At 30.9% G+C, this 14,887-nt stretch overlaps 1 protein-coding gene across 1 annotated transcript; it reads right to left on the bottom strand.

Moving 5' to 3' along the window:
* Positions 1-4,780: 4,780 nt before the first annotated feature.
* On the bottom strand, positions 4,781-11,092 carry LOC126734162 (ejaculatory bulb-specific protein 3-like). The gene is made up of 3 exons (XM_050437694.1): positions 10,930-11,092; positions 8,713-8,923; positions 4,781-5,309 (listed from the first exon to the last, which is right to left on the bottom strand). Exons 1-3 carry the CDS (start codon positions 10,933-10,935, stop codon positions 5,170-5,172), a joined length of 357 nt encoding a protein of 118 aa, XP_050293651.1. The 5' UTR covers positions 10,936-11,092; the 3' UTR covers positions 4,781-5,169.
* Between the last annotated feature and the right edge of the window lie 3,795 nt (positions 11,093-14,887).

Here is a 14,887-nt window from a genome sequence, read left to right as displayed (position 1 = left end):
CGCTGCAAAAGGACGCAAGCAAGTTAGGGCACTCAGCAGTGCAGAGCGGGGGCAACACGTCACTGTAGTGTGCGCACTGAATGCCATAGGTACTTATATTCCACTTGCTCTTATTTATCCTTGTCAAAGAATGAATGAGGAGCTTATGAGTGGTGCTCCCGCTGGTAGCATAGCTTTTGTGCAAGAAAAAGGATGGATGAACACTGAAATTATTTGTAAATGGCTAAAGCACTTTGTAAGGTATTCAAAAGCATCTAATGAGAACAAGGTTCTTTTACTTTTAGATGGCCACAGTAGCCATAAAAGCTTTGTCTCTAGACAGTTTTCTAAAGAAAACGGGGTTGTAGTATTTTGTTTTCCGGCGGACTGTTCCCATCACGTTCAACCATTAGATGTCGGATTCTTTCGTCCTCTTCACACCTATTTTGTCCAGGAAATCCAATTATGGCTGCGTCAAAACCCAGGAAAGGCAGTCACACAATATAACATAGCAAACCTTCTTAATCGAGCCTTTTTGAAGAGTGCTATTCCATCTAACGAAATAAATTCATTTAAAAAGACGGGAATTCATCCTTTTAATCCCGATATTTTTGAAGATTAGGAGTTTGCACCAGCTTTAGCAACGGATAGGCAGATTCCATTGGAGGCTCAACTCAGTACCATCGAGTTAGACATTCAAAATCAACCAAGTACTTCTGGTCTTAACACCTCTTCATCTTCAGTTTTAAATGTGTTACTGAAAGAAATTTTACCTCCACCTCAAGCGGTACCTGGGGGCGTTGAAAAAAGAAAATGCAAAACTCGTGCAAAAACTGGTCATTTCAATTCCACTCCAGAAATTCAAGAACTCAAAGAAAAAGTTATTGAAAAGAAAATGAAACAAAGAAAACAACAAGGTAGGGCAGTAAAACGGCAACTTGTCATTGAAAATGACAGTTCTGACGAAGATGAGTCTATCTTGGAGCAATTCGTTAAAAAAAGTAAAGAAGATACATATGATGCTAGTTGCATTTGCGGCAACGAGTTATTCTCTCACTCACGTAGCAAAGAAAAGTGGATTCGCTGTCAAGTATGTAAATCGTGGTGCCACATTGAGTGTGCGGGTGTTAGTTACCGTTGCAAATCATTTATTTGTGAATTATGTACTTAATTTTTTGAGTTTATAGGTATATTTTTGTACCCCACAAATTATTATTTTTATTAAAGCTTAAAAAAGAAGTTAAGAAGATAAGATAATATTTATTTACAACAGGGGCCATCATGGGCACATAATGTGCCATTGATGGACCCCTTATATTTTTTTTAAAAGGCGTTTATTATTAAAAAAAATATATATTAATACAAAATTTACTCTTTCCTATATTTGACATCCAGTGATAAATTGATTTTTGTATTAAAAAAATGAAAACAACAAAACTAAAGAAATGGTAACAATAATTTCTTAAGGGATCCATCACAGGCCCACTTCCCTTATCAGAACGCAATGCATCCGCAAGGTGTCACTGTATGGTCTGCATTATGATCTAGAGGAATAATTGAATCGCTTTTCTTCGAAAACGAAGAGGGCCACGTACCGTTCCTGCATTAGTAACGGTACGTGGCGTACGTGACCGTGCTACGATAACACAGTTTCTTGTGCCTTATTTCGAAGCTATTCCTATTGTAGATATTTGGTTCCAGTAGGATGGTCCCATATGTCATATCGTCCGTAAAACATTGACGGTTTTGCACGAGTTTGCTCCTGGCCGTGTCATTTCTCGATTTAGTTACCAAAATTGGCCTCCCTGCTCTTGCGTCTTCAGACTTATGGCTGTGGAGGTAACTGAATTCACAGATTTATGCCAATAAACCTGCAACCATCGAAGCGAAAGTTAAAAATAGATAGTATAGCAATAAAATACCAACGCATGTATAAAATAATGTTATATTTCGTCAAAAGCTTACGCATATACTAGTAAAGTTGTGGCGGCCATTTGTAAGATATTTTGTTTCATACATATTTTTCAAATGTATATTTTGCTATATAAGACCAAGTTTTATTGAAAACTGAAACATTGCGCTCTTATTGAAACACCCTTGAACACTCGCAGGGATATTGGATTTTAATCTGAAATATTTGCTGTGTTAAAAGTAGCCTTAATCTACTTATACAGCTGAGCCTATTAAGGCTATTAGGGCCAAGAATGTGAGTTTTAGGCTTTTAGTGGACTGTCTAAAGGTGCTAGAAAAACTGGTGAAGGAAGGCTGCAAAGTTCAATATGTCTGGATACATCTCCACGTAGGTAACAAAGAGAAGTAGGAAGTAAACTCCATTGCTAGACTGGGATCGGCAAAATACCGAAGATAAAAGGAAGCATCTAGCATAAGACTAAGGCATACATAGCTGAGACCTCTGTCTGTCTCACAAGATAATTACTGCGTCTAAAGAGACGCGAACTACGGCTAATGACGGATGTTTTCAATGGACATTAGCACTAAAGACTCCATTTCCACACTTAAGGTATTACAAACATCAGGAGAAGTACAGTTTGTCGTGAGAGAAGGAACAAACTGCAAACTACGTTATTGAGGACTGCCTAGCATTGGGTTTAAATACTTGTAATTTTCCCATTAGATCAGAGACATAAAATCTCGCACAGCACCTAGATCAGAGTACCTCTGGCTAATACTTTAGCATTTCGTAACCCTCGGGTGGTGTGACGAATCAATCAGATTGCAAAATAGGATCCTTTGCAGCTTACAATGCAAATTCATTCAAACTCAGATTATTTCAGTTTAGATGTTAAATCTGTTATAGACACATATAGATTTTTTAACTAGATTAATAATATTCACTGAATTCCAAGTATAAAAACAAAAAATATTTGAAGTATCTCAAAGCACAATTTCAAAAGTTAAAACCCTAACTCACTATTTTACACTTGATTTTTTAAAGAAAGTTAAATTACCCTTTTCATTCTATCTTTAAAAAAACACAATAATAAGAATCTACAAATATTTTTATGCAATGTAAATACATTAATTGTTGTCATTGTTTTGTGCTCTTTGATCTTATTTTGTAGTTTAGGTTGGTTAATTTATATGGCGTTCTACTTATGTTTAGTTTAATAGCTTCATTTATAGGGCTTAGTGTTTGGTAGTTCATCTTATTCGAGGATTCCAATTGGGCTTCAATTTTGATTTACTGAATTAAATCCTGGTAGCTTAACATTTTAAGATTTTATGTACATGCTTTCTTTGACGGTCAGTATTTTCTTAAAATTACTTATCTTTATCATTAGAACCTGTATATATATAATGTAGAAACTTTCAACATTTTTAAATTCTCTCATGGATCTGAAAAAGAGACCATGTTCCTTGATGTTTTAACCAGTTATGTGGTTTAATATGGAAATAATATTAAAGATAGACGATTAGCGCAAGTCAGGTGAAGTGTATTCCAGAAAAGAGTGTGTTCCTAAATTCCACAAGCAGTAGAAAAGAACAATCATATTAAGTGATATATGGAATCCACTAAGGATAATAATTTCGTAATAATGGCTATAAATTTACATTATTATGCAAGAGACCACAATAAATAACCAATAAATCCATTAAGGTTTACATTTTGTTTAATGCTGTATAATGATAAATTTACCTATATTTACTTATAAACTACAATCTTTGCTTACAATATAAACAAGGTCGGAATATGGAATGTAAATAAAAAATTAAAAGTAAAATTTTAAAATTCTGATATCCAGGACATCTATTAATATCTAAACATGGTACCGTTTCTCAAACTCTAGCTAGAAGCATGAAACAAAATTTTATAATTTTTGATACCTAGATAAGGAATATTTCATAGACCTTCCGCCAATATATCAATTGAATCAAATACTGGAGACCTAATGATGAAGAGCTTATATTCCAAGAAACACCCTGATAGAAAGTTGTTTAGTATTTATACCAATAAAGCAGCAGAGGATAAGGTTTGACCTTAGGTCAGGTTTTAGGTTCTGGGGATTCTAGAAATTTTTAGGTAATTTTTACCTTTAATATCTTAGGAACATTCCTATTCAGGAAGTACGCATGAATATGCGGAATATGCTTAGGATAAATAAGAAGGATAATAAGAATCAGTAACGATTTGAATATTTCTGCAAAGAGCCAGAACAGCAATTGGATAATATATTCAGTGTGGTCCTAATAATAAAAAAACGTATCAAGAATATTACACTACGGTGAATAGAATAGGTGAGCAATATCTGCCAAGGTCCTCGGTTATTAGAAATTACAGAGAAAACGGCATTTTTCAAAATAGACATTTTCTCAATTCACAGGTATACCTAGTAAAGCTTTTAGGTTTACACCGTTTTTAACTAAAAAATTACGACAATAAAAGGATTATGAAAGTAAAAAAAGCCAATTTTTTATAACTTATAATTGTAATTAACTTGCAAATTCAATTTATTTAACTATAATTTAATTATTATTTTAAACTAGATTTTCTATTTGACTAAACAAAATTTCTTAAACCAAAAACATATCCTAACTTTTATTTATTATTCAATTGAATATTAAATAAGTTGGTATATCCTTTAATATCTATCATTATAAGATTTTTAAAAAGTTTGAATACCAAAATTTCATTTGATTTTATAATAAGAACTTATATATTTTAGTTCATCTAATATTAGTTATAATATAAGTTTGTTATAAATTTTAGTCTTTTAGTAATTGAAGAACTAAAACCTTATGAAGCAATATATTTTATAATAAGAAAAAAAACAACAACAAATATTTTGTATAAAATTTGTATTTAGCATTATCATTATTGAATAAATACACTAGAAATATATATATTTTCGTTTAAAAAGAACAATATCTTATTAAAATTTTATTTATATTATGTATTGCATTTTTCAAAATAAAGGTTTGTTAAATACTTAGTAAATATCACAATATACATATAATAATCTTAGGCATAACTGTCTTATTTAGTTAATTTTTATTTCTATATTTTACTTATTTATGTGTGATGTATATGGCTTAGTTTTTTACTACATAGAACAATAGAACAATATATTAGCTTCTTCATATGTAGTTATGCTTACAAGAAGACAAGAAATAAACAATTTAGTATTTTTTAGCTTTTTTTTTCTTTCCAACAATTTTTTAAATGAGAATCTATCCAGCATAGGTTTTCAGCATTTTGCTCCATTCCTTGGGGAAGTTCACTTGGACATAAGCAAGGACTTTTTTAATCTGTTTTTGCTCTTGATCGGTACATTGGGGGCAAGAACCTCTTAGTACTAAAGGAGCCAAGCCTAAAAAATAAGCGATTATTTATGTTTCAAAAAAAACACATAATAAGGTCAAAAAAATTAAGTGGGGGAAAGCAACAATATCGGCTACTCGTTGCTTTCCTCAAATGATTTAAGAAAGACCTAAATACATAATTGTTTCATAAAATGTTGAGCCAAATATGTCCTAGTAAAATATCCCTCATAATTAAGACACAGGGTGTTAAAATTTAATTTTGAAATCTGCTTTTTTCTATAGGTCAAGTTGTTTTTGAGATATCGGCATAAAAACTGTAATTTGGTGTTTTTGAGGGGATGAGAAATATGATTTTATTCTATTAAGTATGGAGAGGGCTAGTTACACCATATTCATGCGCTGTTTCATGCCACAAGTTTTTTTACTTGTACCCTTTTATTAATTGCTGTTAAAGTAACTGATATTATGACGATTTTTAAGAAAAAAGAGTATACCGTAATTATTTCGGTTAAACAAAGCGTTTTCCAAATATTTGCATTTAATCATTCTGTTAAACACTTTACAAATAGTTTAACACTAAATTGAGACAATATTGATAATGAATAAAATGATGGAAAACATCACTTTGACAAATGCGCAAAATGTCCACCATTGAATTTTAGCCTGTTTTTAATCCTTTCACTAATAAGTGCCTTACTTGGAATCAAATTCCTTGTTTATTCCTATAACATTCTAATATAAAAATTCTGAATCATGAATTTTTTGCAATAGTTGCTCTAGTGTATGAATTTTTTCTGTATAAACGAATGACTTAATATAACCCCAAATGAAAAAATCCAAGGGATTATGATACGGGTTACGCGCAGGTCATGGAAATTTACTGCCACGACCAAACTATCTGTGAGGCAACCACTCATCTAAAAAATTGCGAACTGCTGAAACTCCATCGTGCATATACCACATGTTTTGTTGTAAATCTAAAAAAACATCATCAAGTAGATCCAGCAAATCATTTTGTAAAAACTGCAAATGCTGGTTACCATTAAGCCTTGCGGGTAACTCTAAAAGGTCCAATGATAAAAGCACCAATTATACTACACCAGATATTAATAGAAAATCCTGCTAAATGGCGATCTCTGATTAAATGTGGATTGTCCAGTTTCCATGTATGATTATTTCCCCAATTAAATACACTTGTTTAAATACACATCTGGTGAAGCTTGGTTCGTCCATAAAAAGGATTTTCTTAATAAATGTAGGATCATGATAGTGATATTGAAGCATAAATTGACAAAAGCCTAGCTAGTAAATCAGTTGGTAATAAATGTTAAATGGGATTGAAATGGTAAGGGTAGAGTTTTTCAGTGTATGAAGTAGTGTTTAGATCCATGTAGTTTTTATACATGGATTTTCACCCACTTTCACCAAAATGTTTTCTGCTTGATCTATCTTCTTCTAGTCGTCTGTATAATCTTTGAAAATTCCTTCCATTTGGGTGTATTTTCTTTAGGTATTGTTGCCGGCAGTGTCTTGATGCCGCACGAGTATTATAATTTACTTGAAGATGCAAATCATATTTCTTTTTTCACTATTTGAATATTCATTATACCTAGGCATTATTAATTACCTTAAGTTATTCCGTTTTAATATAACGTTATAAGACCTACTTTTCAAATTAATAACTGTTAAGAATAATGTCATATCTCTGTCATTATGTTAATGATTATTATACAAGTATCCTTGACTACGTCAATGTTTTATCCGTAGTATTTGTGTTTAGTGTTTTTGACTATGCAACAGAACGTTTAAATGCAAATACTTTGCAAACGAGTTTTTTTTCTTGAAAATCATTATTCTATCAGTTATTTCAATAAAAAATAATAAAACTTTACTAGTAAGAAAGTTGAAACAGTGAAAACAGATTCGAAAACTAAATTTTAACACTCTGTATCCTATTTATACATTTTACTTACCGACATTGAGGAAAAATATGATTAGTCTGATAAAGTAAAATTCAAATGATCAAGAATCTTTTAGTCCAGTATATTAAAAAGAAGGGAAATATTTCAAAAATATTCTATGTTAAATAATTCTACCCTACAAGGAATCATTTAAGGTTAAATTAATCTCCATACAAGAACCTATGCTACTAGTAGCCGGTTTACTCACGACACCCCATAAAGTTATGCATATTCAATACTAGAATATATTTTGAGAATTCAGTTAAATATTTCCGGGTTTTCCAAATAATATTTCTTACTATATAAGAGTTTTTTTAGTATTAAATTTAATTTAAGAGATTTTAAATTTTATTCAACGTTTTCGAAAAATTTAATTTTAAATTGTAGCTAATTCTTTAATTTATAATTCGATGGTGATAATATTTATATAATAACTTATATATTAACGTTTTTTACAGATAAAAAAAGAGATTACGGAAAAATGAAAAAAAGTAAAAAACGTATAAAAATCATGAAGCTTTTAAGTTACAAAATTATTTTTTTAAACTGTCAATTATTTTTTGAATGCTATTTAGGAGTACAAAATCAATAAAAATATTAATTATAAGAAACCCGTTTAAATGTTTAGACAGTTTAATAGTATTAAGTAATTTTAATTATCTATAGTTTGCCTTTAATTGTCTTTTAGCAAATGTTTCTCAAAAAATTAAAAATAGTCAATTTTATTAAAGAAAAAATATTTAATTATTTTCTTAAACTAAATAAAATAGAGAAATTAGTTTTTGTAAATTAAAAAATTACTTTTTAAAAAATTTAACTTTAATTTAAATAAGAAAAATTTAATTAATTAGAAGTTGAAAAGAGCTACAAAGTATACAGATTATATTCAAGTTGGGATCATTCTTTAATTTCGAACTTTTTCGTCTAATATTCTCAGTAGGCCTGTACATTGTTTAGGTAAAAATTAAGAATATTGAAAAATATACTTTAATACTAAAAAAAATATATACATAATAAAACTCAAGGTTGTAAAACGTTTTTAAATATCCCAACGATGCATGATTTGTGTCAATTATTTGAAGTAAAAACTAAAGGTTTAGAATAGCAGTAGTATAAGTTATACTAAGTTTAATCGGTATCATTTAAAAGTATATAGGTATAAAAAAGCATACTAATGAATGCGAAAAAGGCAGCAATTTCAGTATGCAGTAATTTTTTTATGTATATTGCTTTCCCTGAACAGGAGAAAGTTAAGAAAAACCCAAACGATCTGGTGACTATTTACACGCGAACCGGAGTATTGTGTAATACTTACATAAGACGTTGGTATTTAATTCTTTTTTAAATTAACATTAAATGAGTCATTTAATTATTATTTATAAACACTTGAATGAAAATTATTTAGCTTTAATATTTTGTAATGTATGACCCTTTTAAGTGGGTTAAATACATGTTTAAAATAATAAACAAAAATATTTTTTAATATTACTTTTGAGTCTCCTGCCCACAGAATCACAAGGTGCTTCTCCCACAGCACATTTTAGCTGCCTCTGAAGGTATCTTTTGTCACTCAGTGTCTTTTCTAATGCTTCGTCTGATATTGGCGCCCTGGTGGTTGATTCTGACTTTTCTGCAGGTTCAGCATGAGTAAGGAATGCTACATTTACTACCAGTACTGCTAATATTAGTGAGGTATGCATCTAAAAATCATTTAAAATAATTAAATAAATTCTTAAGCTCAGAGGGGATAGTAATCGTTTTCGCGAGTTTCTCGAGACATTCCGTTGTAATAAAGTAACAACATCTTTCTGTTGACCTTTTCCTTTTTACTTGCGGAATATTTTGAAGACACTCCTTTTTTAATTCAAAATACAGTAAATGAATATAAGTTGATTATATAAAATTTGTCACCTTCATTTTTTACCAAGAGTTCTTGGATTATCGCATATTTACATAAACTTTCAATGGGTGACCGAGAAATTAAAAAAAAGAACTAAAGATCCTATATAATGATATTATAACCTTGTACGTAATGAGTTCATGCTATTGTAACGTTTAGCTGAAGAATTGCAATTATTGCCTTGTCACTCTTTATTTAGTATTACAAGTCCTAAGTGGGAAATTAAACGCCTAAAATGGTTTTAAATTAGGTTTTTTGGGTTTGACATTGTATTATGTAATAGAATTTAATTATTATTTCTACTATAAATAAAACTAACTACTTATAAATAAAATTGTTTGGTTTTAATATACGGAGTGGACCTACGGTGGGAATTGATGATATTAGAAATTAAAAGACAATGAAAATCTAATTTTCCGATAATAACAAATGTATGATATGCTGCCTTGTTCTTAGTATTAATTTTGTCCAATCATTCATGATTCCTATACCATATAACAGTAGATGTGGTGTCTAAAATGATTTAGGTAATTGTTCAAATAAGCTTTCTTGCCTTATTCCTACTCACAACGTATTATTTACTATACGTATGTACATATAAAGAGTTCTAAAAACATATAAGATTCATGAGAAGACCAGGAAATTTCTAATTATGTAATATGAACAAAGGGTGAAATTTTATATTAAAAATTGAATTTTTTAAAAATAATAATTTGAAATAAAATGTTATATTGTTTTAAATTCTTTTACACAGGTTAAGCAGAATGCACAAATACATATTTTATTTAAACAGTAAAGTAGGTAATAGGATCTAATATTTAATATCGGTGAATTTAACTTATGTTTCGTTTTTTACTGTTTAATTTAGGAAATACTAATGTACTTATATTTAATATCTCTTTCTATTTAAATCTCAGTATACTGTTTATCAAAATGAACAATTGCAATGAAAAATTGAAAAAATTATCCATATTTAGAAATTCTAAAGAAGTCTGTCTGAACAACTTCCTGCTAAAAAGTTCTAAAGAATAGTTTTAAAGCTAGAAGTAAGTCAATAAGGTACTGAACTGCATTAATTAATAGATTTAAATGAGATGAAAATGATTGGACTTTAACATGGAAGTAAGAGCTTGTGATGAAAATTATATATCTTCCTTGAACTCCGCCATACAGGAAACTCAATAATTTTTCAAATATATGGTAGCTAGATATTATAAGATAGTGGTCATCTTAAAAATTTAAAATCTTAAAAGTGATTGGTCATAAATCAAATCTTGGGATTGAAAACAAATTTAGAAAAGAAAGTTATTAAATCTTAGATACTTTTACCGTATTTCTAAATAAACTTGTATATTTAGGAATTAGTGTAGCCTCAAATATTTTCTAGGATTCTCATGTTATCAAAAATAATAACTAACTTGAAACTCTATGGATATATTTTATTTCAGTATACACCAGGCAAAAATTGTATTTGGTAAGTTTTGAAGTATAATTAAATGTTTTATAGTTCGTGCATTTTCCATGAAACATGGTGTTAGAGGTTGGAGGAGAGAACACTAAGCAGCAACATACAGGGAATTAAAAGAACTTTTTACTTTTTAAAGAGCGATCCTCATTCCCATTTGAAATAAATTGAAGGGTACCAACTCGACCTATTTTTGGATCTTGCTGAAAAGTTCTTTTTCGCACTGTAACCATAGATTACTCGTTTTAAAAAAGTTTAACGATGCAGAAAAGATGAAATAAACGATTACCTACTTACAATTTTTTACAAAATTGCTCTTACTTGCTTATATAAATACTTACCTTCATTTAAACAATAAAAAAAGTTTTTAAAAAATCACTTGACAGAATCGACAACGTGACTCGTCGTAAGCTGAATGCACTTGAGACACAACTGACAAGACAAAAGCGATGAATTTGTTTATGAATATAAAAAGTGAAAGTTACATATTCTTTGGTATTGGCGACTACTCTTGTTCTTATAACGTCTCTATTACTTAACAGATTCGCGTCTTTACATCAAATTATACGAGTTAATTACTAAGCGTTTTATACGAATTTGTGACCATAGTATAATGTCCCGATATTCAACAGGACGTGCGAAGTATTTTAATATTGCTGTACGTGCATATTTTTTTATAATTTTAAATAAAGAGACTGTTTAGGTATATTTTTAAAATATGAAAACCGGCCTCCGTTTGATAAACATAAATTAAGGGTCGTTCTAGTTGATACGCGACATTGTATAACTTATAGCTTTAAAAGTCTCAGTATTTTTGGCAACGTTTTCCCGACATAGTCGATAAGTGAGATAATACCGGTAAACATACCGACATATATACGTAACAACAATCATATACGAGTTTGAGGCGAATAATAAAAAATGATATATATAAATTAATCACAATTATTTTTAAATCGTGATTTATTTTATGTTATCAACTTAACTTTACAAACAAATTATAAATGTTTAATTTGCATTTGATACTTTAACATAAATTTCTATATCATTTTTCTCTATTTTTCAAGTACAATGCGAGCTTCAAAAATCAACAGAATAGCCACATATCTAGAGTTATTGGAGCTAATCCTATAATACTGTCAAACTTGTAAGTTACCTAAACCGAACAACTGAAGGAAATTGACACATTTTCTTTGTATTTTTAATATAAAGTTACAATACTGTATTACTGCTGCTAACGACTATGAGGGTGGTCCGATAAGCACTTAGCCTACAAACGAAAAACAAAAATTTGCGAGAAGTGACAATTTATTTCTCTACATAGTCTCATTTTAACTCAATACACTTCATCCAGCGATGCTCGAGCTTCTTTAATCCATCTGAAAAATGCGTTTTCTGCAGGTCTGCAAAGTACGCCTATGTGGAGGCGGTAACGTCCTCATTCGATTCGAATTTCTGTCCGGCGCGTTGTCATGGTGGAAGAGTTTTTTTTCGCCAAATGGAGCCGCTTATTAAGTAATTCGGCGACAAATTATCACAATAGTTCGGCATAGTAGAGCTCTTAGATTGTTCTACCCTTCTCCAGGTAGTCGATGAGGATCACACCCTATGAATTTCATAAAGCTGTGGCCATCACCTTTCCGGCCGATGAGACCTTCTTCGGAGCATGTTCGCCGGGTAAATTTCACTGTCTCGACTGTTCTTTAGTCTCTGATATATATCAGCGGTTCCATGTTTCGTCGACCATAAAAAAATGCAGAAACTCCTTCCAATTACGCCTTGAACAGCGTCAAACACTACTCTGAAGTGGTCTCATTGTTGCGCTTTTTGTCCAGAGTGAGCAAACGCGGCATCCATCGCGTCGCCAGCTTTCTCATGCCCAAAATTTCATATAGGATATGACCTACGCGGTCATTCGAGATGCCTACTGTCTCAGCTATCTCGCACACCTTCAATCGGCGATATGCCAATACGAGATCGTGGATTTTTGTCAAATTTTCCTCCGTGAAAGACGTCTTGGGTGTACCTGGTTGTGGTCGTGCGTCATCAAAAATCGACGTGCGGCTACGTTGAGACTCGTTAAACCAATTTTTGACGGTTTCTATCGAACGAGAAGAGTCACCGTACACTGCATCCAAGCGCCTTTTGATTTCGCTGCGCGACCCGACCGATATTGCTCTTTTTCCATTTTTCTAAGATCTGTTGACATCACCATTTTCACAAGCGGTTAAAACAAATCTACAAGTCCAATTTGATTGATTGGTTGAACAATTTGGTTGAAAAGTCTGACAGTAGCCGTCTATGAGAATGTACTATACGATAGTACATTTCTCTTGCGATAGTGGCGTCACTAGGCGGTGAGGCTAAGTACTTGTCGAGCTGTCCTCGTATAACATGACCATTCTAGTCCTCGGAAAGTCCTCTTTTACCATATACTTCAGAGATGACTTTATCGCAACCAGGGAAAGAGTTGCTGGGGAAGAATAGAGGGTGAATTTCATTAGATGGACCTAAAACTATACTCTTTTTAATTGATACATGCTGACGGCTAAGAAGGCTAGAAGGGAATGACTAAAATTCCCTGTGCTCTATTATTTATAATTATTTTATTACCGTGAGACGTAGAGAGAACAGGACAGGCATAATAGCTGTAAAGTTATCCACGCGTAACAGTATATTGCTTAAATTTAAATTATTGACAAACTATTTTTAGCCTAAAAACATTGCTTTTAATTCAAGAAAATTTATATGCCTCTCCTAATTTATTCTATTTCTCCAACCAAAAGCTTAAATAACCCCACAGTGGACCCCCAACCTGTAGAAGAACTATTTGTAAAGAGCTCCATTACAAATTTGTCTTGCTTAATATTATTCTTTGCATGTAATATGTTTTTAACATGCCATTGATGATCTGAGTCCAGAATATTATGATCAATAACCATGTTTGCAGTATATTGAACACAAAACCCCATGATTTCTATAAATCGGTGTCGGAAGGAGAGTTTGACATTATTGCTACTTCTGAGACCTGGCTGCAGGACGAGTTTATGATCACGAACTATTCACCAGCCATTGCTTGGTTTATCGTAAGAAGAGGAACTTAAATGCCCTCGGTGTTTCTCGTGAAGGTGAAGGATTACTTGGTGTGAAAATAATTTGTTTTCAATTAGAATTGACTTAAAAGAACTTGAATCTGTAATACTCAAAATGGATGTAATCTGCTGCAAAATTAACCAACTCGCCCACAGAATTGTATCAAGCCCGTTTTAACTATATTTCAACTCTAAATTGTATACAAAACCGTAAAGTCCTAATCGTTGGTGATATTAACATTAATTTTCAGGTACCGGCACACGTATTTACATACTATACTAAAGCACAGAGCACCATAAAACTCAGCGGCTCTGCACCGCAGTATGATATGTAGTTGAGAAATGCGCTTATTTATTATTACATAATATACTACTCTACAGAGCATTAGAAAGAACAATGTTTTTATGTGATTTGTTTGGTGCTATGAAATTGGTAGTAACAGAGTGAATAAATGTGTAATTATTTATGTTATTATTATTATTGGTTTTTGTTTCATTTTTGTTGATGATTTTAATATACAAGATGAGGCATGTTAAAATATTTAATGAATACAATGCTACTTTAAAATTTAAAAACAATGTTGTATTTTGGGTTTTAGAATTTCGATAGTGCCTTGTTTTTAAGTTAGGTTTTTTATTTTTATGTATATGAATACAAAGTATGTATCTAAATAAGTACATATAAATTGTTAGATTTTAATAAGGTGCTACCTATTTAGTTTAGATTTGAAATTAAAAGGGCCTAATGATTAAAATTAAAGCAATTACTTTTGCTTAAAATATGAAAGCAAAACCTCAAGATTTTGCCGATTAGAAATGGTAGTGAGAGTAAATGGTTAATGAGACAGAATGTATAGGAATATACAGATTATTATTTATTTTCTTTTTATTTTACTCATCTACCTAATATAGTCTACATGATTGGACATGTTACCTATCTATAGACAATATAACCAAACTTAAGAAAAAGCTGTAAGAAATCATTCAATATTTTATTAGATCTATGTTAAATAAAAAAAAAATAAAAGAGATGATCCCTAGTATTCATTCAACAAAAGATTAAATTCAATACTACCTATCTTAAAAGAAAAAATTGAAATATTTAGTAATATATTGCGTTTTGACAATTGTAGGGCACAAGTTTATTTAGTGACCTTGGAGCCTTAACGTCTTCAAAAACATATTTATTGTCTTTAAAATTAAATTA

The sequence above is a fragment of the Anthonomus grandis genome, chromosome 3 (genome assembly GCF_022605725.1).
Source record: "Anthonomus grandis grandis chromosome 3, icAntGran1.3, whole genome shotgun sequence".
Lineage (NCBI taxonomy): Eukaryota > Metazoa > Arthropoda > Insecta > Coleoptera > Curculionidae > Anthonomus > Anthonomus grandis.
This window is presented reverse-complemented; position numbering and strand designations above follow the sequence as displayed.